We start from the raw sequence: 25,976 nt of genomic DNA, 5'->3' as shown, positions 1-25,976 counted from the left end.
TTCTAAAATTGCAATATTATCTCAACGAGCAATGCAATTGGTTAAGTGTCAATCGTTATAGGGCAAACGTCTTCTGATTCTAATATTTCTAAAATTGCAATATTATCTCAACGAGCTATGCAATTGGTTAAGTGTCAAACGTTATAGGGTGAACTTGAGCACTCTAGATATTATCATACAAAAGTGAGTGAATAGGTAAGTTTGATTTTACGCAGCTTTTAGCAATATTCCAGCAATATCACGGCGGGGGACACCAGAAATGGGTGTCACACGTTGTACCCATGTCGTGAATAGAACCCGGGTCTTCGGCGTGACGAGCGAACGCAAGACAAAAGTAATCTACAGACATTATCAGAAGTCATCGCAGCACCAATATCTATCATGTTTTGAAATGTATACATGTTTAATGTATGTTGATAAGCACTTTACTGGTTCTGTTCCATGGTCTCGGTGTCCCAGTGTGTCAACATGAACTAATTTACTAAAGTAATCAATACAACTCTGGGCAAACATCATGATCGTCATCATCACGCACGACGTGTCAACTACTGTAACTATGACACGGTCAATCCTGTTTCCTTTCTCCAGCATAGCACACATCCTAACACCGGGGATGTAACAGAACCCAAGACCAAGTCTCTGATCAATGGTGACAAACAATGGGACCTTCTATCTGGTGGACGGACACACGTGGTAATGATTAAATTAATGTCAGATTTGCTCAACTCACATGTTGCTTGCTACTGGACATGGAGATAGCGACGACCTTGGAGAGCTTGTTTTCTTCCTGACATACGTCCAACACAATGGGGTCGATAGGCTGGAGACATTTGAAACTGGAAGGAGAGGGAGAAAAAATATACAACTGTCGACGTGTCACATGTCCTGTTCAATTAGCTGTGTGATTTATATTTGTTTTTAGACGAGGACAATAAGTAAATGTCAATGCAAGAGAATAACCAGTCTAGATCATCTGCCGTAACAGATTCCATTTTGGTGTGCAAAATGGTTTTGAAAATAATATGAATGGACAACTGTTAGCGGAAAGGGTAGGCAGATCATGCCGAACCGGTAATGCCAAGGAAACAGACCGCCTCCGTGGTCTAGTGGTAGAGCGTCCGCCCGGAGAGCGGAGGTTCCGAGGTTCGATCCCCGGCCGCGTTATATTGAAAGTCGTTAAAAGATGGTACTTGTTGTTACCCTGTCTGGCGCTCGGCATTAAGAGGCTAAAAGAAGGACTGTTCGATGCGGAATCAGTATGCTGTGTCTGAGTGGGGTATGCATGTTAAACTGCGGCGTGGTATCTCTGTGAGCTAGCACTATAAATCGGCATCAGTCCGGACTAGTCCAAGCAGCCACACACATTATAATCTTGGACGCGACGTTAAACTCAATTTCACTTCACTCACCTCTAGGAAACAAGTCGACCTTGAAGAACATTACATTGAGGTAGAGAATCAGCGTTTGAGACAATTACCTACAGCAGATATTTCCCAATAATAAACGAAATCATGCTTATCTTGTTTATGCTCAAACATCAATGAGGTATGACTTTCGGGCCTTTCCGTTCAGCATGCTTTCAAATCTTTCTTCAGCTTTCATTCAATATGATAATTTGACACGCTATTATATCACTATTTCTAGTCCACAGTTGGCAAACACATTGGCCATAGGCATTGCATTAAGAAAAATGTGTTTACATTATTTTAATCGTGTTTCTCGATTACGCCCTAAACGAATGTATCTCTCCTTTTGTTATATTCCTTACATTTTTGTTATAAAGAGAGAATGCTACGACTCCGATCTACGGTCGTGATTATTCGTATGTTGTTTGTTCAACTGGGTGTTACACGTAGTTCTATTGAAGCCGTAAAGAGAGAAGTGTTGAATAAATTTGTCTGCCCAATGTCTCCAAACAACTGCATGTACACCGCGATGGGCTGGAATTCATATCAAGGAAATCTGTAGCGAAACTATTTCTCATCATTCAACGACTTAAAATGCACAATCATTAAATACCACCACATTTACCACCAGAGGTTCATCAATTGCCGAAATTGCTGAGTCAGTAAGAAAGAAGGTCGCTCACTGAACCAGTAAAGCATGACATTACGGGCGGTGTTGGAGAAGTGGTGTAAGCAGTTCTGGACTAACAGAGAGATATTGACTTTAAATATTATGATAGGCTTTGTATTGTCATCACAATTGGTGACAAACGCTGGGGATGAGAGGACCTGTGTTACCTTGGCATGCAGGTGTGGGTCTCGCGTAAGGTGTCAAATTTCTGCGCTGAATAATTAACATTTCCGACCATTGATGAAGTGCAAATCAGCATGTCAGGAAGGGGCATGAGTGTGTTCAGGACTTAGTATTGTGTGAGATAGAGTTTCGGGCTTGGGCTGCTTTGTCATCATGTCAGGGACAAATCGGCTTCTTTGCAAAAAGGGATTGGGGTCAAATATTGAGCACTCTGACACCATTTAGCCTTCTGAATAAACGAGACAAATATTGGAAGATGCTCCAAACTATTGTTTCCAACCAGCAACAACAAAAATAATAAATTTCTCAAATATTTTAATAAACACCAGTTTCAAGAAGTGTGTAAATCATTTTGATAATGTTCATAATGTAATGTTTAAATCCTATAAGCCTCGTGCAAAGAAGGTTGAATAATTGTTTTTCACTGCATCTCTTATGGGTATTCTTAGTTATATGAATGAAATGGCTTATTTTTGTCATTAACACCCATACAATCTTTATGTCTCTAAAAGACTACAAACGAACTACCTGAGACAATTCCCATTCCCACTATGCATTACCACGTATGCTCTATAGTAAAAGTATCGTCATTACTATGAATTCAGAAAATACCCCTCCCCAATATTTGCATAAACATATTTATCGTAAAATATGAGTATGACCTTCTACATTATAAGCACGATATTCATTGATTTGGGGGGGGGGGGGGGGGGGGGGGGGTATTTTTGGTTACAAATACCTTGTTGAAAGATTCCTAAACTGCAGCTGTCCGAGAATTTCGTATGTTTATGTTTATGGAAATAATTTTGTCGCTTATATATTGATATCATCTTGCACCTTGTGGTAATAGTTTGTGGAACCTATGAACAACGTTAACTGCAGTACATTGGGCAACAAACAGGTGCGTTATGTGAACTGTGAACGGTGCAGTTATTTTCATCACTTGAGCGAGAATATTCTGTGTGAAGAATCTTGGAATGCACGTAAGCAATGATGACTTTCCTCTTCAAGTCTCTGTAAACATGTTAGTTAAAGTGAGTGAGTATGGTTCTACGCCGCTTTTAGTAATATTCCAGCAATATCACGGCGGCGTGAGATAAAGCAAGGTACATACATATGCCATCGTAACTTAACTCCTCATTTGTGGTGGTGCCTATTTCTTCAGTTGTACTTTAGTAGTAACTCCTACAAGATCTGATGTTATCTGTTAATAGTACAACATAAAGTATGTTTAGTTTGACTGCATGAGAATCCGACATTCTAGGAAGATGGTACCACTATCAATTTAAGGAGTTCTGTCTCGCGAACTTTATTTGCAATTAACTGCTTACGTTAGTGTTTAAAATAATGACAAAGATGGCGATATATGTAAACAATAAGAGCTACGTGCATTGCGATTCAGAGAACGACGATCGAGACATTTCTCAATTTTAGCTAACATTAACGTTGATTGCCGCTGTGAATGAACACTAGCAAAATATTTTTATAGTGAGTCATTTAGTTTTTCATGTTTGATTTGAAATAGCCTTAATCACATGTACTCATATTGTAACAATTATAAAAACGTCCGCATCATGTAACACAAATACGGGGGCAATGAGAACAAACCTAATATTTAGACTGTATGTTCTGTTTAAACAATGCCAACGTTGGAACTAACGCTGTCATAAATCAAACACCATGTAATGACGACAGCTACACGTCCCGAAAGAACACAAGAAGCAATGGCCTGTTGTCTGTTTAAACGAGTCCCTTTAATTTGCAAACTTGGCTTTTCAGCGTGGTCTGTCAGTATGAGATACATGGACTATTTGCCAAGATGGGTTTTTTCTAAACCCTTGGTCACAATAGCTGAAACATAAAGAAACGTAACATTTTCTCAGCGCATTCGGAGAAAAAAATCGGGAACAGAAGTTGAAATGTGGTGTGAATGAAAACCCCGTAATTGGCCATTTGCTGCAGCGGCATACCCAGGGAATCTTTGACTGATCTTTGACCTTCCATGACACTGCGTCACCTTCTATCAAGGTGTACGAGAGTTTTTCATATTCATTTCCACTTACAAAGACTAACTGTTATCGAACTTTCAAGAATTTCCCTTTTTTATTTCCTTCTGCGTGTCAGCAATATTAAAAACATATGTCTTTCCAGTTCATACGATATTGCTAATATCTAATTGACACACTTCTTCAGGACTATGAGTACCTTGAAGTCAATGGTTCCATCCCTTGATCGCGTCACACGAAAAGACGTAAATAGACGTCAATGGCCCTCTGCGTTAATGGGATACAACGTTTAACAATCAGCGGTTGGTTCGGAGTTAGTATACTGTGTCTAATGGAGGCATAGTATATCAGTGGGCCAGCACTCCACCCCTTGATCGCGTCACACCAAAAGACGTTAATAGACGTTTATGGCCCTCTGCGTTAATGGGATACAACGATTAACAATCAGCGGTTGGCTCGGAGTTAGTATACTGTGTCTAATGGAGGCATGGTATATCAGTGGGCCAGCATTAAAAAACCGACTTCATTCCTCACTAGCACAATCAGCCACACACACTTGCACGCATGTCGCTATAAACATGAACCAATCTTGAATGCGACGTTAAATGCATAACATCGACCTCTGAAAACGACTGTACATATACACACGGAGAGTTATACTTTTTGGACAGCCAAGGTCTTAATACTCCAACCAGTCTTTGTCCGAAACGCGAAACAAGCTTAATGTCACCCTGAACCTGAAGTATCCTTTGGTTGTGTACAAGAATTACGTTTCAGTTTCTTCACAAATTGTTAGTGAATGTGTGATATCAGCTGTGAAATCTCTGTTCTCTCAACTATGGTGGTTATGCCCAAACGCTCACCTCTCTTGATCTTTGCACGTGAGAACGAGGCTGACCCCGGGGGTCGAGGTCAGAGAACAGAGGTCATGGAGGACATCCCCTTGTATTCCGTCAACTGAGAGCTCGGTCTTACATACACCTGCACCCTGAAAATAATAGTGACATTTGATTAGTGTCAAGCACACATATATTTACATAATCTAGATTTGTGGTGCAAACAGCGAGCGCTTGTGTGTATTTACTTCATCTATGCAAGTAAGGTCACCATCAGTGTTAAAACGTCAGTTCATACAATATATCTGTCACAAGACCACAAAAATATTCTTTGTTCTTGGAATAATCTTAAAGTCTGGTTGCATAAAATAATGGAATACAGCTGGTTATATATTTAAGATTTCATATTTTAGGCATTTGCTTTAAGCTCCAAGTCAAAGCTTTAAGTCAAAACAGCCCTGTATTCGTGGCTGCTGAGTATGTATTACAAGGTAGTTTTATACATAGTAATTTGATAATGATCACAGTATCACTATAAAAAATAAGGTTACTTAGGAGTGAATGAGTATATTAGCAATATTCCAGCAATATCATGGCAGTTGACATCAGAAATGGGCTTCACATATTGAACCCAGGTTACTTAGGAAGAACAACTGATTTCATTATGATATAAATTATATCATCAAGTCAGACAACTACCTGTGTTCGTAATGTCAATTTACAATACAACGATATTCTTCCAGATAGTTAAATGGAACAGACATATCATTTATGGCGTGAGGGTCAGTTGGGGTTTAACAAGTACACGTGTGGCCCAATGATGAGGGTATGTCAAGTTCAAGGGAAATCGGAGTTAGAAGTTTGACCTCTTCTTTAATTCCGTAACATTCTGCTAATGTTAGGTCAGTGGAAGATGGTAGCCACATTCGTCGGTGTAGCCACCCATTTATTGAATCTTGGCATAACTGGGATGTAACACGTGTTGGAGAAATGTGATTGGTTGTCACATGGACCTGCCTCTGACACAGGAATGGTTAGCGGGTTATGGTGGCAGTGTCACGTTCACGTAGAGGTTACACAGAGCTGAACTTGCTGAAATTTCACATAGACAGGTTTCGATTTGTTAACCTCAGTTGACCCCGCATGTGGAGCAAAGGGGAGCAGGCGAAAGGAGTGGAGTTCTGCTGTCATCATTTACGTTTGGTCTTAACACCTTCCATTGTGTGGAGCCCGCGGCACCGAACAACGCTGAGGTCTGTGTTGACTGTGGGTATCCTACTCATGTTGTCATATTACAAAGAGACTTAGTTGAGAGAGTCACCACTTCCATTCCTGGAATGACATCATCTGATATTTCAGATGTCACCCTTCACTATAGGAACGCCTGAACACAATGAATAACTCTGAACGGACATGCTATGTTCATATAATGTTGCAAAGTTCTTTAGTTCTTAGTTCTCACAATGCAATATGGAATAACTGGCTTTAATGCCTATCTGTGCCTTCAAGACCGAAATTAAAACATGGCTACCTTATATAATACCAACCTGTGTCACACAAAGGAACATAATCTTTTGGAAACTTAAAAGACTTGAATGCTCATTCAGTTGAATATCAAATTGCATCGCTCAAAAATGTCAATCAACCATGGGCAGTATAACCTCATATTTTGTATGAACAACATATTCCTCACCCTGGTGTACCTGCATGTCATGCACACTTTTGTATGATTGTGTATCTACAGTATCCGAAGTTTTCCAAGTATGATTAAAAACATTGTTGTGATATCAAAATAGGAGATTCTAGTACTATCTGACAATGATTCCAAACGCTATCTAACAATGATACTCAAATATTTTCTGACAATGATTCCCAAACACTACCTGACAATAATACTCTAACACTGACACTGATACTCAAACGCTATATGACACTGATTCTCAAACACTATATGACACTGATTCTCAAACACTATCTGACAATGATTCTCAAACACTCTCTGACAAGCCTAGTCACTCGCTCGTCACTCAGAAGACCCGGGTTCGATTCCCGACATGGGTACAATTCTGTGAAGCCCATTTCTGGTGTCCCCCGCCGTGATATTGCTGGAATATTGCTAAAAGCGGCGTAAAACCATACTCACTCACTATCTGACAATGATGCTTAAACACGATATGATAAAAATGCTCAAACACTATATGACAATTATGCGCAAACACTCTCGAACTATGAATACAAATATAAAAGTTATAGCTGCGGTTACATTTTTATGTATTCTTTTTCAGAAACAACTGTTCATCTTTCCAAAGGGTGCGATGTAGTTGAAACGACAGACCCAAAGTAGAACTTTTCTGTTTTCTTTAAATTAATGCAAGCCTAATGACATAGTGCTTGAGGTCGCTTTAACCTGCAGCTGTCATTCATCCCAGTCGCTCAATTATGTGCACCGCAGGTCGGTAATGAAGGCAATGTTGGCTCATGGGGGAACACGTGAACAGACATTGTGATTTGATTCCAACACGGATTACACAAGTAAAACATTTCACGCAACGGTATTGCAGACATACTTAGCGATGTATTTTTGTCCAGTAGGAACTTGCCTCTGTTTGGTATTCACGTAATGCCTGACAGGTCTGTTTACAGCCTCACCTACAGATTCGCGGGAAAAACTACACTGAGGCAGGACCTTGACGGTGAACGTTCAACATGTAGGATTTGACGACGGAGACGTGTCCGCTGAAATTAAACCTCCTCATTTGGGGATGCTGAGTGGTGTTTATAACTGTCATACTGATTAGTACATCATTGTACGCCGCGAGTCCGCGGCAAGGGAGGAGGACACATGGATAATGCAGCAATTAGTGCCTAGTTTTTACAAATATATTTGCTTAATGAAATCTTTCGTTTTCGGTTTCCGTCCATGTAATTTCACATCCCATTCTACTTGCCTTCTCAGACACATCATTTCTGCACATTGGTCATCGTATGTCAAACAGTTAATTAATTTATCTGGGACTGAACAAAATGAAGATATGCCAGAGCCATTTATTGACTTCACACAGACTTTAAAAGACATGTTGTTCCAAAAATGGTCATTTTCTCTACCTTTGTCCATTAAATTAGATCACTATTCTGATATCAAAACAAACTTAAATAGAGAGCACTATTTGTTTGATTTTTTTTTAAATGCCGAGTGGCGTTTGCAGCTCTCGCGATCTCCTTATTGAATCATATCGACAATTCAGCTATTTGCGTGTAATTTCACATCCCATTCTACTTGCCTTCCCAGACACATCATTTCTGCACACGGTAAATATTGTTACTGTTATCTTTACTTCATTGGTATGAAACATATATAACACATATATGTTACTGAGTTTGATTTCCTTAGTTTATAGAAAAAGGGAAGTTGTCCTGCTTGAATGTCCCTTATGTAACATCTTGAGCCAGCATTCTTATGGCATTTTAGTATAATTTACGAAAAAAGGAAGCATTGATCATTTGTTAACATCGAAACATTGTTATTTTCTTAATATGAACTACTCATATCCCTAATATTTTCATCAACTATTGAAGTGTTCTTATACATACAGAATACACCGATATGTAATTTCCTTTCAGTATTTCAAAATTATCATAAATATTATAATAATTAATGCCATTTTAAATATATGTTCATATATTTTATATTCATGTATTCCTATTGTCATATGTCTTCAAAGAAATACAGAAACTTACACACTTTCTACACACTACAAACACACACAACACCAATTGTCCTCCATTCACCAGACCCATAGAGCCACAGTGTTTCTAAACTCTCACCAGAACTGCAAACGCTGTGATTCTGTATTCCACCAAGACACTGAACAGTGCTTGATTCTGATCTGTCAAAATATGATTAGGTATCTAATTCCATCTGATACCTCGAAATTACCATGATACCTTTTCAAACAAAGAACTCGCGTATGAAAAGTTTCGATAGACTACGCATCGATCCAGCAATGCCGACTCGTCTTCAGCTAAACACTGCGGTATTCAGTCATACTTCAAGAGTGTTCCGTTGGCAGTGAGGTTGTGTCAGTTGTGATACCAGCACATCATCGCTGTAATTGTGAACATGATTACAACGCTCGCTTCTAACTTAATGTATGAGGTGTCTAATCTTTACACAACCTCAAATTTCAAAACACAGAAATGTAGATAGAACCTTTCTTAAAAACAGATCAAACCAGATGTAGTGTACGGTTCTGATGAAGCCGAAATGTGAGGATTCAGAAATATAGATGGTATAGTACAGAACTTTCTCCCAGTGTTAAACCTAGCTCTCCAAATGTTATGGTTTATGGTGAATGTGGAAGATGCCCATTGTACATAGACGCTCATATAAAGGTTATTAAATACTGGTCAAAATTGCTACAGATGCCAAATTCACGATTTCAAAAGAAATGATACAATACCATGTGACTTTACGATCGTCAGGGTAAACCAAACTGGTCATCGTATGTCAAAAGGTTTATTAATTTAACTGGGACTGAACAAAATGCAGATATGCCAGAGCCATTTATTGACTTCCCACAGACTTTAAAAGACATGTTGTTCCAAAAATGGTCATTTTCTCTACCTTTGTCCATTAAATTAAATCACTATTCTGATATCAAAACAAACTTAAATAGAGAGCACTATTTGTTTGATATTTTTTTTAAGTGCCGACTGGCGTTAGCAGCTCTCGCGATCTTCTTATTGAATCATATCGACAATTCAGCTATTTGCGTTTTGTGTTATTGACACGATCTTTTTTTGCTTTTAATTAACATGTGTAGTGAGACAACCAACAGGTTGTTAACCCATCGACAGAAGAATAACATACGCCCTAATTAAACCACAGAAGGGGGAGCAAAAACGAGACCCAGATCTTGGTGGCATAGTTTGTGTTTGTTGTTAATTTACTTCCGTCTTTTAATTTGACCACCAGCCAACAGACAAAGACCCGTGCTTAAGCACACTGTGTCTGTGTGGCAAGGCGCCCGGGGAATCAGTGCTGTGGCGATTGTCGTACCGTTTAGAAGAAGGCCGCGGATTCAACGCGTGCACAAGACACGCACCGTGAGCATCTGTCTCGGAATAAACACGGGTTCAGTAAACACACTCTTGTGAATGGCAGTTGATATAAGAACGTCCTGTCATACATTGGCAACTCACTGAAGATAGGTTATTTAGATGAATTACATGCATTGCATGCATAAGCGGTTCCAGATTGGGTCCAGGGGGTCCAAATGTAGACTGTTGAAGGCTGTAAAATTGACTTAGAGAGGATTTTGATGTTTTGGATCCCTCCCTTTTAAAAAGGCTGGATCCACCCTTGCTTGTACGTATATCGAGGAACTTAGGAGACAGATCCTAAATGAAAACTATGTTTGAATTTACTACCCAGTGTACATCTATATTTCCATTTAAACAATATAATTATAATCTAATCACCATAGCTGTTTCACAGACACAAATTCGATTTTATAGATGCTGTAAATTCCCCCCACAATGGGTGTTATATGTAAAAAAGGGACCTTCTCACCACTTCGCCAGCACCGAGGGCAGTGTCACATCACAGTGACTGGAGCGTTTAGTTTTATTCCTCAGCTGTGATTCGAGTCGGGATAGCCAAGAGATGGTGAGTTTTGAATAATGAAACATCGTTAACGCCTTAACTGGATACATCATTTGAGACAATATTACTTTGCGGAACAGGTAGAATCTATATCGACGCTTAGCCCCGATTATAGGTCTATCTATCTAGCCCAAGCTGTGCTTGTGGATTTCACCAAGTGGTAAACGTCTGTCATCTGCATTACTTCGGCCTTTCCTCCCACATCAAACTGACATGCCGTGACATAACTGCAGCACTATTCAAAGAGGCATAAACCCACACTCACATCATTGTGCTTGCCTTTCACGACGGCGAACTCGACTGAAGGAGAGGTTTGATGTGTGTTTGTAATACATACTGGTATCAATATAGACAAATGAAGTTATGGCCATCAAGATGACGTGGTAGGCGTAGTCTTGGTTCGATTCCAGATGTGAAATATTTGCTTCGGTTATAAAACATACGAAAACCTAATCTGCTGTCACAAGTGAAATGCTTGTAATCTCATTCATTATATGCGTGGTGACGTCTTCAGTAAACTATCTCTATTAAACAGTTCAGTTAATACAAACATGTATTAGTTAGAATGTAATGTTTCCAAGCTGAGGAGAAATTGTTCAGATGTCCGACTAATACAACCGAACACATACGCATATCGGGGATAGTTTGCCCAGTTAAAGCTAAAACTAACACTGTCTGTCTGAATTCGGGGAATGAGACTGCCTCCTTGGGTAAACGCAATGTAGATAACGGTACAGGAGCCTCTCTTAACTGACTTACCGCGACAGCTACTACCCTCTGGATTTGCTGTGTTTGACGGGATTTAGTCAGTAAATACCCTCACAAAACGAAGACTTTGTGTGAGAAAGCAGAGGATTTGGGGATTTACTTGAGCGAAAGGCACAAGTTGCAGTGTTACATGAAGGAAAAATTGAGTAACAGAATTATAAGGATTAGAATGGCATTCACAATGTTCAAGACACACTCAAACTAACTTGAAAGATTTTATCATTCTTTCTTGTTCTTGTAGCATTCTTAATGCAAGGGGCGTGGTGTGGCTGCACAATATCCTTGCACAAGCATAAACGTTTAATGAAATCCTAGAATCTATATTTGTCTTTTCATAAAGAGATTTTGCTTCTAAATATCAAGAGGAAATATCAAATTTGTGAAGGAAGCCTGACTGAATTGTCCGTCATTTTCTGTACATTTTCTGTATGAACACAGCATGAAACCAACCACACCACTGACAAACACATTGCTACATCATACAAACATATCATTATTGTGTACATGTCACATAGTTCATGTCGTTAGTTTCCTCATGATCATTCTTTGGCCTGGAGGGAAACGAGCAGATAGTATTAAGAACGGAATGCCAATGGTGGAATAGTCAGACTCGGTTTGTGTTTCCCAAATTAACACCTTTGACTTATCAGGTAGTTTTCCTCCGATCCTGTCGTCAGTGATGTAGGCATGTGCGTGTGACGATTTGCTAGTTAGGACGTTGTCCATGATAGCTAAACTCAAGACCAAATGTTGCCTTTGAACTTTAATACATCATTTCATCCATGATGTCACTAACAGATGACACGCGTATGATCAAGATACTGTTACAATACTTTGCTATATCACACATGAATCCAGCTATAAAATGGTAGTGCATATTATTAATAGCCTGGCCTAATTTCCCTATGCTTAAAAAGGTATTTCATCTACATGTAATTAGAAACATGTTTTATAGGAAAGCCATTAAACCTCTCGTGAATATGTAAATTAAAGTAGTAGTAGTAGTAGTCGTCGTAGTAGTAGTCGTAGTCGTCGTCGTCGTAGTAGTAGTAGTAGTAGTAGTAGTAGTAGTAGTAGTAGTAGCAGCAGTAGCAGCAGCAGCAGTAGTAGCAACAGCAGCAGTAGTAGTATTAGTGGTGGTGGTAGTAGTGGTAGTGGTAGTGGTAGCGGTATCATTATTTATACCCAAAATATATGTAACGAATTTGGGTAGATTGATAATTATCAATGTGAGCATGCCAAGCTTTCATATCTAAGATGAACATTGAACACAAAGCGACAAAACCCTTTCCACACTTAAGCGTCTCGTACGACTGACATGCCATACATATAGTGCACACGTATCGAAGAGGTCTTCCCAGTCAACTGAAGCATCCTAATTCATGTAACACTTGTGCCCGCTTTGCTAGCACTGTCTCAGATCAAACTAAGCTCTCATCATACTTTATCTGAGCATCAGTCATTTCATCCACACGATGTAACAAGCCACACTGAGCTCCACAAACACAAGATTGACTAATCCCTATTGAATTGTGTGTCGTGTATGTGTGCTCCATAGATTGCAAGCTTAATGCCAAACTTCAACACCGTCAAATCCCAAAGCACGTCATTTACTGTGCCAGCTCAGCCAATAAACAGAACTTGCCAAGGACATTTGGAATTGATGGAACACGATAAACACATGAGTAGTGTAATTAAACATGAATCATGCTTCATTTTGGGCATTAAGCAAACACATAAGACTCCGGTGCAAATGTGTGCCTTTAACAAGGAAATGTGCTGCATCTCTGAAACTGTAGAATGAACTTGGGGTTTTTTTATTTGTCAACCGAATGTCTGTTATGTCGATTTTAGTCAATAAATGAACATCATCAAATGTTTCGTACATTCTTGAAAAAGGGAGTACTCTAAAGCCAGGATCATCACAATTTTGAAAATAATTTTGCCCTTAATTGTATAAATGAGCAGTCGAAGGGTTGAAGGTTATAGTTGTTGATATATGCACGGCATGGAGGCTTCAAATATAAACATTCCTTGGCATAAAATGCTCAAGAACAGTCTCAAATCTGAATTATGACTCAAGTTATCCGTATTTTCCGTCAACACACACAACCGCAAGACAAGGACAACGTCAATCAGGAGTGCAATAGCATTATTATACAGTGGATGACCTTATGTATTTCCATGCCATCAAACCCGCTTAATATATAATTAATGTGTTTCACATTTTGTTTTGAAAAAAAGAAACGAATATTATCAAGAAAAATATTCATTTGCCGTGAAAAACCTACAAGATTTACAGGTTTTTTTTACAAAATTGATATATTCATTTAATTGATATATTCAATTCATTGATATGAGTGAGTGAGTTAAGCCTCTTTTAGCAATATTCCAGCAATATCACGGCGGTGACAACATAAATGGGCTTCACATATTGTACCCATGTTGGGAATCGAACCCGAGTCTTCGGGGTGGCGAGCTAACACTTTCACCACTACACTACCTCACCGCCCCTCATTGATATAGGGATGCAATAATTAGTCATATAGCCAATCTAAAAGTATCCTATTCTAAATGGTTATAAGCATTCCAATGATGATTCTTTTCAATATAAATGCAGTGCAAGAGTTGTCCATGACTGAAGCCTCTTAATGACATGACCATCTCCAAGATTAAAAGATGGTTCATCAACTGACATATGCAGTCTACAAATGGAAAAATAACGCACAGTGGCTATGGCTATGGTTAGATGGAAAACGTTTTGATATCAGAACTTTTATGACACAAATTCCCATGGAAATTCGTAATCGAGCATATACAGAAAGCAATTTCTTTCCCATAACCGGAACCCGACAGATTAATGAACCAGGGAGGTGTAGCTGACTAAATAAGCTTCATTGCAAATGGCAGACCGCATCACATGTGCCATGGAGTCACCACCAACTAATCACACAAACTAAAAACTTACACTGCTAAATGAGTTCCCGATTTTTCTGTGTAATGACATTTGTGCTAATGGATACGTATCCTGGTGATAATCTTGCCGAAAAGGTCCATTACACATCAAAGTACTTGACCTTTCCGTGGCTGTTTCGTAAGTGGTTGATGTCAGCACGTTAGGTCACCAGGCATGACTTAACGCCTCACTAACAATGAAACCCATTTCTTTTTCAATTTCCATGACAACGTTAAATGTGGGCGTGGTTTCTAAGATACAAGGCTACAACCTAACAAATTTGGATGAACAGAAAAATTGGGGTCATGCATCAGATTGAAGGACAACGAACTCAAACGCAGCATGCACCTGCGGTATACGGTAACTGATTGGACACGCCACATGGCTGGATATGAATCAGTCAATAACATGCCATCATGCTCGTTAAGCTTCTGTCGACACACAAGTCATCTTCCTATGTCATGCAACATAGAGTGAATATCCTACTAATCTACGACCGCCGTCATATAGCTGAAATATTGCTGAGCGCGGCGTTAAACAACAGAAAAACAAAATAATGTATGATCAAATGCCATATCAGAGGGCTTATCAGTGGCGACACACATGTGAGAGTGCTCCCGTCAGTATATACCTTATTGTACTGTGTTTCTATGTTTGTATTCTAGGCAATGTAGGCCCTTTTTACACTCAACTTGGAACAAATTGCAACAGAATTAATTTCACCACAGTGCATTTGTACAAGGTCCTAAAACCAACATACTAAAAGTCCCAAGCAATCCCAATTTGAGAAATGTGTCTTATTTGCATAATACAATATGGTCACCAATTGGCAATATGTTTTCCATATTTCACATGAGGTTCAATCTTTTGATGAAAAAAACATATGCTGTATTGCAAAATAGCTATATTATGTTATTCACAACTATTGACAATTTATCGTTTGTTTGTGACTGTGATGTATGCGAGAGTGTTCCTTGTTATCAGTGTTTTTTCCTTGTGTATCATATGTTTCCATATGTTTTATACAAACCCTAAAGTTGTATATTACGTACTTATACAATCAATTTCACTTCTTAAAAAGAATTCGGTTGTGGGGAAAGGAAAGTTTTGCCAAATGTCAGTTTTAGAACAGCGAAATATCAGTTTTTCGCGAACACCTGGTATCATCACATATGTGATACTGATTCATAAACACAAAATCCTGATATAGTCGGAATCAAGTCATTGAAAGGCATTTATATAATTAGAAGTGATACACATAGGGAATTTATGGATGTCAACTACTTTATTATAAGGAACATAATAAAGAAGTTGACATCCATCTCTTCCTTATAGTCGGAATCGTACAAGGGACTCTGCTTTTAGTAGAGATGTCTTATGATTATGAAAATGTTTTTGTCGGTTTTTTTATCATTGAGTAATCATGCTCATAATTTTGTCATGATGACGTATCTCGCCTTAGCGTGTCTTTCTACGTCAACAGTATCTACCTCTGTTTACCAAGACAAGCAGAGTACTACTTGTGTTAAGTAAAACATATACACATTAGTAGCTCCAACACAAATGTTAAATGATTTGCCAAACAAAAGGGCAAAGGGACAAATGTTCTCGACATGCTTAAGTGATTTACTTGAAAGAACATTGTAAGTCTATGAACAAGATGCCACGTGAAGAGGTGATATATTCTATTTGTTTGGTGAGTTTACCTGGGCAGGTACCGTCTTCCCGGTCCTAGGCATACGTGCTGAGGTATCAAGACACGTTGGAAAGAGGTCATATTACGTGGTTACTGTCATCCCACTAATTCGAAGTGTTACACTTTTCTTGTGAACATTCTTAAGTTCGCAAACATATAAATGGTCCGAGAAGATTATGCAAGCTATCACTGCAACAGGGTTCCCGAAACGTTTCTTGTCAACAGTCAAGTGATTCCCTCCTGCAAATTTTCTCAGCATATCCGGAACAAATATTAACAATATTATCAGGTTTTAACACTAAGCGATCTGTCGTAAAACAGCCTGTTTAATAGCCATGTGCAGCTATATCCTCAGAGAACGAGAAGATAAACAAAGGCTTAAAGTACATACAGAGGTTTTCACACATCATGAAAAGATAACTTTACAAGAATATTTCATGATCAAAAGTGTGTGCTCAGTATTATTTCTGTTTGGAGTTCTACCAGATCTTTACTGGAATGCTCAAAAACATCGTCACCCTTCTTAGCGTGTTACTATGAAAAGTCTTGTAACTACCTGACTTTGACATTGACATAGCCATTCTAATACGATCAAGGTCATGCTCTTATGAGAAGGTAATTACAACGCTTTTAAACGTTAAGCTTCATTTATTCTTTTGAAGCTTCACAACTCTGGACAAAAAATAAGAAAACGGGATTAATGTATTAAATCCGATGTACGTGAACCCATGGCGCGTGTGACCCTGACTCACTGATCACAATGTGCAGACAATACAAGCTAATTTTCATGGCACTAGAACTGAAGTGGAGGGGGAGGTAATATCGGGTTAATGTTGCGTTCAAGATGTGTGTGTGTGTGTGTGTGTGTGTGTGTGTGTGTGTGTGTGTGTGTGTGTGTGTGTGTGTGTGTGTGTGTGTGTGTGTGTGTGTGCAGTGTGTGTGTGTGTGCAGTGTGTGTGTGTGTGTGTGTGTGTGTGTGTGTGTGTGTGTGTGTGCGTGCGTGTGCAGTGTGTGTGTGTGTGCAGTGTGTGTGTGTGTGTGTGTGTGTGTGTGTGTGTGTGTGTGTGTGTGTGTGTGCGTGTGCAGTGTGTGTGTGTGTGCAGTGTGTGTGTGTGTGTGTGTGTGTGTGTGTGTGTGTGTGTGTGTGTGTGTGTGTGTGTGTGTGTGTGTGTGCGTGTGCAGTGTGTGTGTGTGTGCAGTGTGTGTGTGTGTGTGTGTGTGTGTGTGTGTGTGTGTGTGTGTGTGTGTGTGTGTGTGTGTGTGTGTAGTGCCGATTGTATAGTGCCAGCCCACTGATATACCATGCCGCAGTTTAACATGAATACCCCACTCAGTCACAGTATACTGACGTCACCGTTGATTATTCGTCACGTACACTGTTATGACGTCATTAGACAAGATACATATCATAACTATCAACTAATTGAACAACTGACATGGACTTTCCAAGCAATAGGAGCTTTGTAGTATAAACCCAATCACACCGAGACCCTGGTCGTACTTTTGGATTCCCTGTCAGTCTGCCAGTGTAATACACAGCTATAGCACAACGTGAGTTTTCATGACCTGGGGACAGCTAACAAGACGCTAGTCCTTCTCATATTTAACAAAGGGATCGACATATAAACGTTGTATCGGACAATGTCCGTGCAACATCACTGACCAAAACTCGCCCTTATTAATATAGAGATAGCCAACAGTTTCAATTTGACTTCCCGTTCATAAATATATAGTAACGTCAGCACACGTGATGACCTGAGGCTATGCGACATGATGCTGGCCACGCCGTTAAGGTGGCCTAGTGTCCCGCTACCTCACGTACATGCTCTGATCACAGACATTACACTGGTCAGTTGAATAGCAAAGGGCATCTCATTAACAAGCTCGCGACATTCTCTTCTCCACGCCTTTCGACCATGAAAAACAGTGTTAGAAGAATCAGAACATCTTCTGTTATAGAGACAGGATTGGGCGGTTGCTGTGAAAGAAATGTTCACAGGTGTGGACATGAGATACTCGACATATTCAGTGATGTAAAGGGTGCCTCGAGTAAACACGAGAACAAATGAATAATAAACAGGTTCGCGAACACCTGGTATCATCCCTATGATTATCATCACATGCTTACGATATAGTCAGAATCGTACAATGGACTACTTTTGGTAGAGATATCTTATGATTATGGAAATGGTTTTGTCGGTTTTATAGTGATGGTGTAGCCAATTCGCCACTGAATAATCAGAGTATTTGATCCAGTGAGTGAGTAAGTGTGTATGGTTTTACGCCGCTTTCAGCAATATTCCAGCAATATCATATGGGCTTCACACATTGTACCCATGTCGAGAATCGAACCCGGGCCTTCAGCATGACGAGCGAACGTTTTAACCACTAGGCTACCCGACCGCCCCCGTATTTGATCAAGGGGTACCTGGAATGCGTAACCTGTCACAAAGAAATCCCATATCATTTAAGGATTAACATAGTCTGACATAACTAAATGAGGAGTGGAGTAGTGAAGATATATTTAAGCAGTGTGTATTTTTGCAAGCATTGTGGACTGCAAATAATCGGGTGTGAGGTGGTTGATGGCATGAGGGAAGACCCATGCCGTTTGGTTAAGATTCGATTCCCGTTGGAGTCTTCATATGAGCACCTGTTGTGACCTGCGCACCGTTCCACAAGGCGATATTAGCGCTACGACGATAGTAACTTCCATACTCTCACATATATACTACTCAAAAGAAGTTAAGGATTACCTGATTCTTTCATATTACAATAGTTAATCTCTCATGCCATGGCAGATTAACATTACCAATATGAAAGAATCGGGTGATCCTTAACTTCTTTTGAGTAGTGGAACGGACCCCTGATCTCCATTGTTGAGTGACTAAATAATACCTCTACAGTTTCAGGAAAATATATTGTCAAAATGTTACAAATGCATTCTTGGCCAGATCATAATACAGCAATGTGTTAAGTCAAAGCAAGGGATTATGTAAAGAAATACAGCATAGTTAACTCTACATGTCTGTAGAGGATCTAATTTCCTGCTACTTAATCTCGTATACGCCACAATGAGAATAACGAAGACATATCTTATATTCTGTCACATTGTCAAAATCTTATATGTTACAAAGTCAACGATGCCCGTACTAGTTGCCTAACAGCTTAGACGGCACATATTGCACCGAAGTAAAGATTACATTGGTCCTAAGCCAGAAAGTTGTTGACGTCAAAGGTGAAAAGTTGGTATATCCTCAAAGATAAACCTAGGCTGGGGATACAGGGATCAGGAAACATCCCCAATGCAGTATGTTATGCTGGGAATGACTGCTTGATAACCAAACCACCCACCACACCTTGGTCGAAGATACCTCCCGCCCAAACTACGACTGACTCGAACAGCCCCTTCTTCAAAGAGCCAACACAACACTGGCATTTCCTGGTCACTTCAGAAAGTGTGAACTGGGAATTCTCTCTTCCCTTTCTATATCAAGTTTGTATGCATTCACTTTTCATAGCATGGTGTATGTTTGGGAAGGCTTTGTTCAGATATTTCTTATATAGATTGAGCAACTGTGCTTCACTCATTGTCTACTCTATGAGCTGTTGGCCTTAGAGGTTCTGCTTCGTGTTTGTCATTCCTTGCATAGCTCGGTAAAGCTTGTTATCAACAAATGGTCAAGCGGTCAAAGATGGTCATTTAAATGACATTTAGGATCTATGATCCAATTTTGTGAAGGGTTAACAATGGGTCAGATTTATCTCTTTTGTAAAACATAAAACAAAGGACATCAGATTACCGGACAATCAAAGACGAGCCATTGCGAGGAAGGTCAGGGTATTGATTTTGACGTTTGTACGAATAGACAATGACTGCCTCTGTTTATGACGTCTTTATTTGAGGTGAAGGTTACCCTATTGATTAGAATGAAGAAACGAGTTTATAATTTGCTGAAAACTGTTTACTGACAAACAGTTTGAAATGGAATGATTAAACACAGCAAAAGAAGATGTATTTACTCAGGAATATTTAGTTAGACAGTTAACGAAAATAACTAACACTTTTCTTCTCCAAGTTATACCAAGGCGTGATATGTTCTCAATCATTTGTGATTATATTACACTTTTTTATTTGTTAATAAAGCGTGATGTATAACATGTGAACACATATTCTTCCTTATACAAATATTCGTACGCGTTTCCAAAAACGACACATTCATATCTTCATAATACACAATCACAATGTAATTAGTTGTGGGTTTATGTAATAGTACATGTCTGGTACACAAGTGAAACCAGCCCATGTGACTCTTGGTGTGACGGCAACAATGCAACATCACCGAGAACATATTTCTTATGAGGCTTTTATGGCAAATGCCACATCGGAAAACCTGATATTCATGCAAATTCCAAGTTATGAAGACCATAATCTAACGGATAAAGAACGGGAAATTCACTAAGTTCAACTGTTAATTTCTTCCCTGGACCCTGGACCCGGGATGTAAACGTGAAACCTGCACAATACTGGTTCGGATTAGAAAAACATAAGTTCGTTGACATGTTTCACAAATGAGCAGAAGATATGTGCAACTCCCCTTAATCAAAAAGTGCTGGGATAAATAATTTGCTGTACAAAAGGTTTACTGATTCCCTATTCCATTGACGTATCACAGACTTCATAAGACGTGGAAAGGTAGGTAGCTGCAAATATATACAATAAATAAATCATAACAGTGTGGAAGTTCCAGATCTTCCTGTTAAGGCCAGGATTAAATAGAATCACAGCTTGAATGTGATGTGTGTGTGTGAAGTTGTTGTTTTTATGATATGTAATGTTGTTATCACGTCAGTTACCTATTTTATACCAGTAGGTACAGAGTATCTTAAAGTGGCATCAAGCATTGCTAGATACAGGAAGGTACAAACATCTGTATAAAGACAACTCTAACTTAAGAGCAGTGGATAAAGTGGATAAACTGGTATATGTTCAAGCTAGATAATTTGTGTACGTGAAAGTAAAACAACGTTTAATGTTACGTCGACATCGTTTCTGCCGTTAAGCGACGGAATTTAGCAAAGTGGCACCCAAGGTTATCATCCATTGTGAGGTTGGTGGCGATTTTGAATAAACTTCAGTTTTATTTTCTGTCAAATATAACCAAACAGCAATGGTAAATGCATATTTTATTGCAATTGAAGAATTAAAAAACAAGAAAATAATCTCAAACATGTATCTTGCCCATGTGAAACAAACTATTTATTAAAACGGTTCACTCCCTTATCTGTTAACAGAGATGTTTAAAGCTGCTTTTTGTTGCCATATTTGCATTGCTTGGAACAACCCTGTGCCCCGTTGCATATTTTGTGTACGTATTGTTCCGCTAATTAGGTTGATGTATGGTTAAACAAGTGCTGGTTACATTAGCGTAGTGTTGTGCCGCGGTAACGAAGCAGCCTGTATTTACCTAAGGCCCATCTTTACATTACAGGAAGCGACAATGTACCAGGGACATACTTAGAAAATAGTTTCCGGCATGCTCATTCTTGTTGACGTCATTAAGCATTGTCATGCTCATTTAAATGACATTAATTACAACAAACCAAATGCTCCATGTACTGACGGAAGAGCTCGTAGGTTGAAGCTACAGTCAATCAAAGGGGACTGTCCATATTATTCATTTTGAGTGCTGAAATATGGCGAGAAACAGCTGACTCCACTACACAAATTGAATGCATTCCGACACAAGACATCACCATCAATTCATAAGTGGAACAGTTATTGGCTACTGAAAATTATATGTTTTCTTAAAAGTATTTTATGAAGAATAATGATCAAGAAATAAACTCATTGAATAGAAACTTAATTAATCCGAGCCAGACCCTCACTCACGTAACATGCTACCTGTAGGACAGACGCTCACTCACGTAACATGCTACCTGTAGGACAGACCCTCACTCACGTAACATGCTACCTGTAGGACAGACGCTCACTCACGTAACATGCTACCTGTAGGACAGACCCTCACTCACGTAACATGCTACCTGTAGGACAGACGCTCACTCACGTAACTTGCTACCTGTAGGAAAGACCCTCACTCACCCCGGGTGCTACCTGTAGGACAGACCCTCACTCACACCAGGTGTTACCTGTAGGACAGACCCTCACTCACGCCAGGTACTACCTGCAGGACAGACCCTCACTCACGCCAGGTGCTACCTGTAGGACAGACCCTCACTCACACCAGGTGCTACCTGTAGGACAGACCCTCACTCACGCCAGGTGCTACCTGTAGGACAGACCCTCACTCGCGCCAGGAGCTACCTGTAGGACAGACCCTCACTTACGTCAGGTGCTACCTGCAGGACATACCCTCACTCACGCCAGGTGCTACCTGTAGGACGGACCCTCACTCACGCCAGGTGCTACCTGTAGGACAGACCCTCACTCACGTCAGGTACTACCTGCAGGACAGACCCTCACTCACGCCAGGTGCTACCTGTAGGACAGACCCTCACTCACGCCAGGTGCTACCTGTAGGACAGACCCTCATTCACGTCAGGTGCTACCTGCAGGACAGACCCTCACTCACGCCAGGTGCTACCTTTACGACAGACCCTAACTCACACAAGGTGATACCTGTAGGGCAGACCCTCACTCACGCCAGGTGCTACCTTTACGACAGACCCTAACTCACACAAGGTGATACCTGCAGGACAGACCCTCACTCACGCCAGGTGCTACCTGTAGAACAGACCCTCACTCACGCCAGGTGCTACCTGCAGGACAGACCCTCACTCACGCCAGGTGCTACCTGCAGGACAGACCCTCACTCACGCCAGGTGCTACCTGTAGGACAGACCCTCACTCACGCCAGGTGCTACCTGTAGGACAGACCCTCATTCACGTCAGGTGCTACCTGCAGGACAGACCCTCACTCACGCCAGGTGCTACCTTTACGACAGACCCTAACTCACACAAGGTGATACCTGTAGGGCAGACCCTCACTTACGTCAGGTGCTACCTTTACGACAGACCCTAACTCACACAAGGTGATACCTGCAGGACAGACCCTCACTCACGCCAGGTGCTACCTGTAGAACAGACCCTCACTCACGCCAGGTGCTACCTGCAGGACAGACCCTCACTCACGCCAGGTGCTACCTGCAGGACAGACCCTCACTCACGCCAGGTGCTACCTGTAGGACAGACCCTCACTCACGTCAGGTGCTACCTGCAGGACAGACCCTCACTCACGCCAGGTGCTACCTGCAGGACAGACCCTCACTCACGTCAGGTGCTACCTGCAGGACAGACCCTCACTCACGCCAGGTGCTACCTGTAGGACAGACCCTCACTCACGTCAGGTGCTACCTGCAGGACAGACCCTCACTCACGCCAGGTGCTACCTGTAGGACAGACCCTCACTCACGCCAGGTGCTACCTGTAGAACAGACCCTTACTCGCGCCAGGTGCTACCTGCAGGACAGACCCTCACTCACGTCAGGTGCTACCTGCAGGACAGACCCTCACTCACGCCAGGTGCTACCTGTAGGACAGACCCTCACTCACGCCAGGTGCTACCTGTAGGACAGACCCTCACTCACGTCAGGTGCTACCTGTAGGACAGACCCTCACTCACGTCAGGTGCTACCTTTACGACAGACCCTAACTCACACAAGGTGATACCTGTAGGACAGACCCTCACTCACGCTATGTAATACCTGTCGGACAGACCCTCACATACGTAACATGCAACCTGTAGAACAGACCCTCACTCACGCCAGGTGCTACCTGTAGGACAGACCCTCACTTGTGCCAGGTGCTACCTGCAGGACAGACCCTCACTCACGCCAGGTGCTACCTGTAGGACAGACCCTCACTTGTGCCAGGTGCTACCTGTAGGACAGACCCTCACTCACGCCAAGTGATACCTGTAGGACAGACCTTCACTTGTGCCTGGTGATATCTGCAGGACAGAACCTCACTAGTACTGACACTAGGTGCTACCTAGTGAGACGACCCTAACTCACGTAACATGCTACCTGTCGGACAGACCCCCACTCTCGCCAAGTGCTTCCTGTCGGACAGGGCATTTTTATCTCTTCATACAATGATTTAGGAGCATAGATCCCACTTTGTTTGAATAAACGTAAACATCGAAGTATGAACAACTCTCCGGCTTATGCCTATATTGTGTTACATATGCATGTAATTTACCTAATGAAAACTGTTTTATGTCATGAGAAGGACGTTAGGATAAAGAATGTTATTTGAAAAAAAACTATTCTATATATTATGTATTTTCTTAATTATCTTCATGATCTTACTCTGAAAAACATGTCAATGAGGCAGACTGAAAGAATTTCTGTTGAACAGTGAGTGAGTGAGTGAATATAGTTTTACGCCGCTTTTAGCAATATTCCAGCAATATCACGGCGGGGGACACCAGAAATGGGCTTCACATCTGTTGAACAGCTGAGTCACTCAAGTGAACAGTCAACATGTTTTTTAATTCGAGGTAAAGACTGTTTCCCAGCATATACAGTATTTGATCCCCATATACATGATAACATGACTTGTCTTCAAGGAGGGTTGTTTCGTTCTTCATTAAATAAGTACAAAGAATTAGGAATAGGATCGCATATATGTTGAACATATGTCACATCAGCCTCCCTATTAGAAAAAAATATTCAGCATTACATATATTTCTAACCAATAATACCTTGACTTGCTTTGGGTGTCTCATACAGGTCGTGTTAAGTAATAACCGTATTGAGATCATACGACACTATCGAATGACAAAAAGTGACTCAACATCACAATAACGACACACCTGAGATTCAGGTACTACTTTTAAGGGCTATACCAAGTAACGTTTCTTTTACCTAGACTGACAATACCTTGGGGTGTACGTACATCGGCGTTAGTAAGACAGGTGGATGGGACGTGGTATCAGGGTGGTGACAGGATGGACAAATGTGTGCCCAGCCCTGTAGCTAAACACAGACGGCCACTGTGTTCGGGTCACATCTCGTCCACATCTCCAAACCACATAAGTAGGGGAGAGGGGTCAATTAAAGCTACTGAAATGTACCTGAGCCTCTTTGCGACATAAAGTAGTATGAACAGAGACATGATGTAAAGCTGTTAAACTATAGCCTTCTTTTTGCCTACCCTCATTATGCATCACGTTTAGCTCCGTTTTCCTTCGTCCAGTAAGCGTTGATTGTCATGCATTGTTAGTTCATCATTACCCTACCTTACAAGCTGAAGATTCCATCACGTATCTATGTGCGTGCTGTCCTTTCAAAACACTTTGTCCTTTGCTCCATACGCGTCAATAGTTTCAAAAGCAATTATGTGTCTGAGGTCACCTTTACAATTAATTGTTTCTCTGATGTTGGTAGTACAATATCATCTATATCATAAAAACGCATAAATGTAGACAGAAGATAGTGTTATCGTATCAGTATTGACAATATTCATCGAATAAGTTTCGAAAAGTCCAACTGACAACTTTGGGGGCTCTGAATAAAAAGCGAAACATATTTCCCAAACATGAGATTTAAGGACTGCAAGTATGCAAGTAAAAATATCTGACATCTATGAAAGAGTATATTATGTTATTGCATGATGACATGTTTCAATCGTGAACAATTCTAAACACAAAATATAAAAATGATATCACGTATTTGATGTTATTCTAAATGAGAACATGTTCAGAACATGAGATAAGATATTAATGTACATCCTTTATGAGGAGCAATGATGTCGCTTATGAATAAT

General features: G+C 40.5%; 1 protein-coding gene across 2 annotated transcripts in view; it reads right to left on the bottom strand.

Moving 5' to 3' along the window:
* The window catches only part of LOC124147094 (mucin-2-like), a 33,932-nt gene that overhangs the window by 5,661 nt on the left and 2,295 nt on the right, over positions 1 to 25,976 (bottom strand). For both annotated transcript variants that reach the window (XM_046517710.2, XM_046517711.2), the window contains exons 2-3: positions 5,129 to 5,253; positions 731 to 836 (exon numbers count right to left, since the gene is read on the bottom strand). In XM_046517710.2, coding sequence (XP_046373666.1) covers positions 731 to 836; positions 5,129 to 5,253 — 231 coding nt within the window. The remainder of the gene's footprint in view (positions 1 to 730; positions 837 to 5,128; positions 5,254 to 25,976) is intronic.

This window comes from Haliotis rufescens, unplaced genomic scaffold, assembly GCF_023055435.1.
Source record: "Haliotis rufescens isolate VD_foot unplaced genomic scaffold, xgHalRufe1.0.p SCAF_1, whole genome shotgun sequence".
Taxonomy (NCBI): domain Eukaryota; kingdom Metazoa; phylum Mollusca; class Gastropoda; order Lepetellida; family Haliotidae; genus Haliotis; species Haliotis rufescens.
Note: the sequence above shows the minus strand (reverse complement) of the source record. Positions and strands in the feature narration are given on the sequence as shown.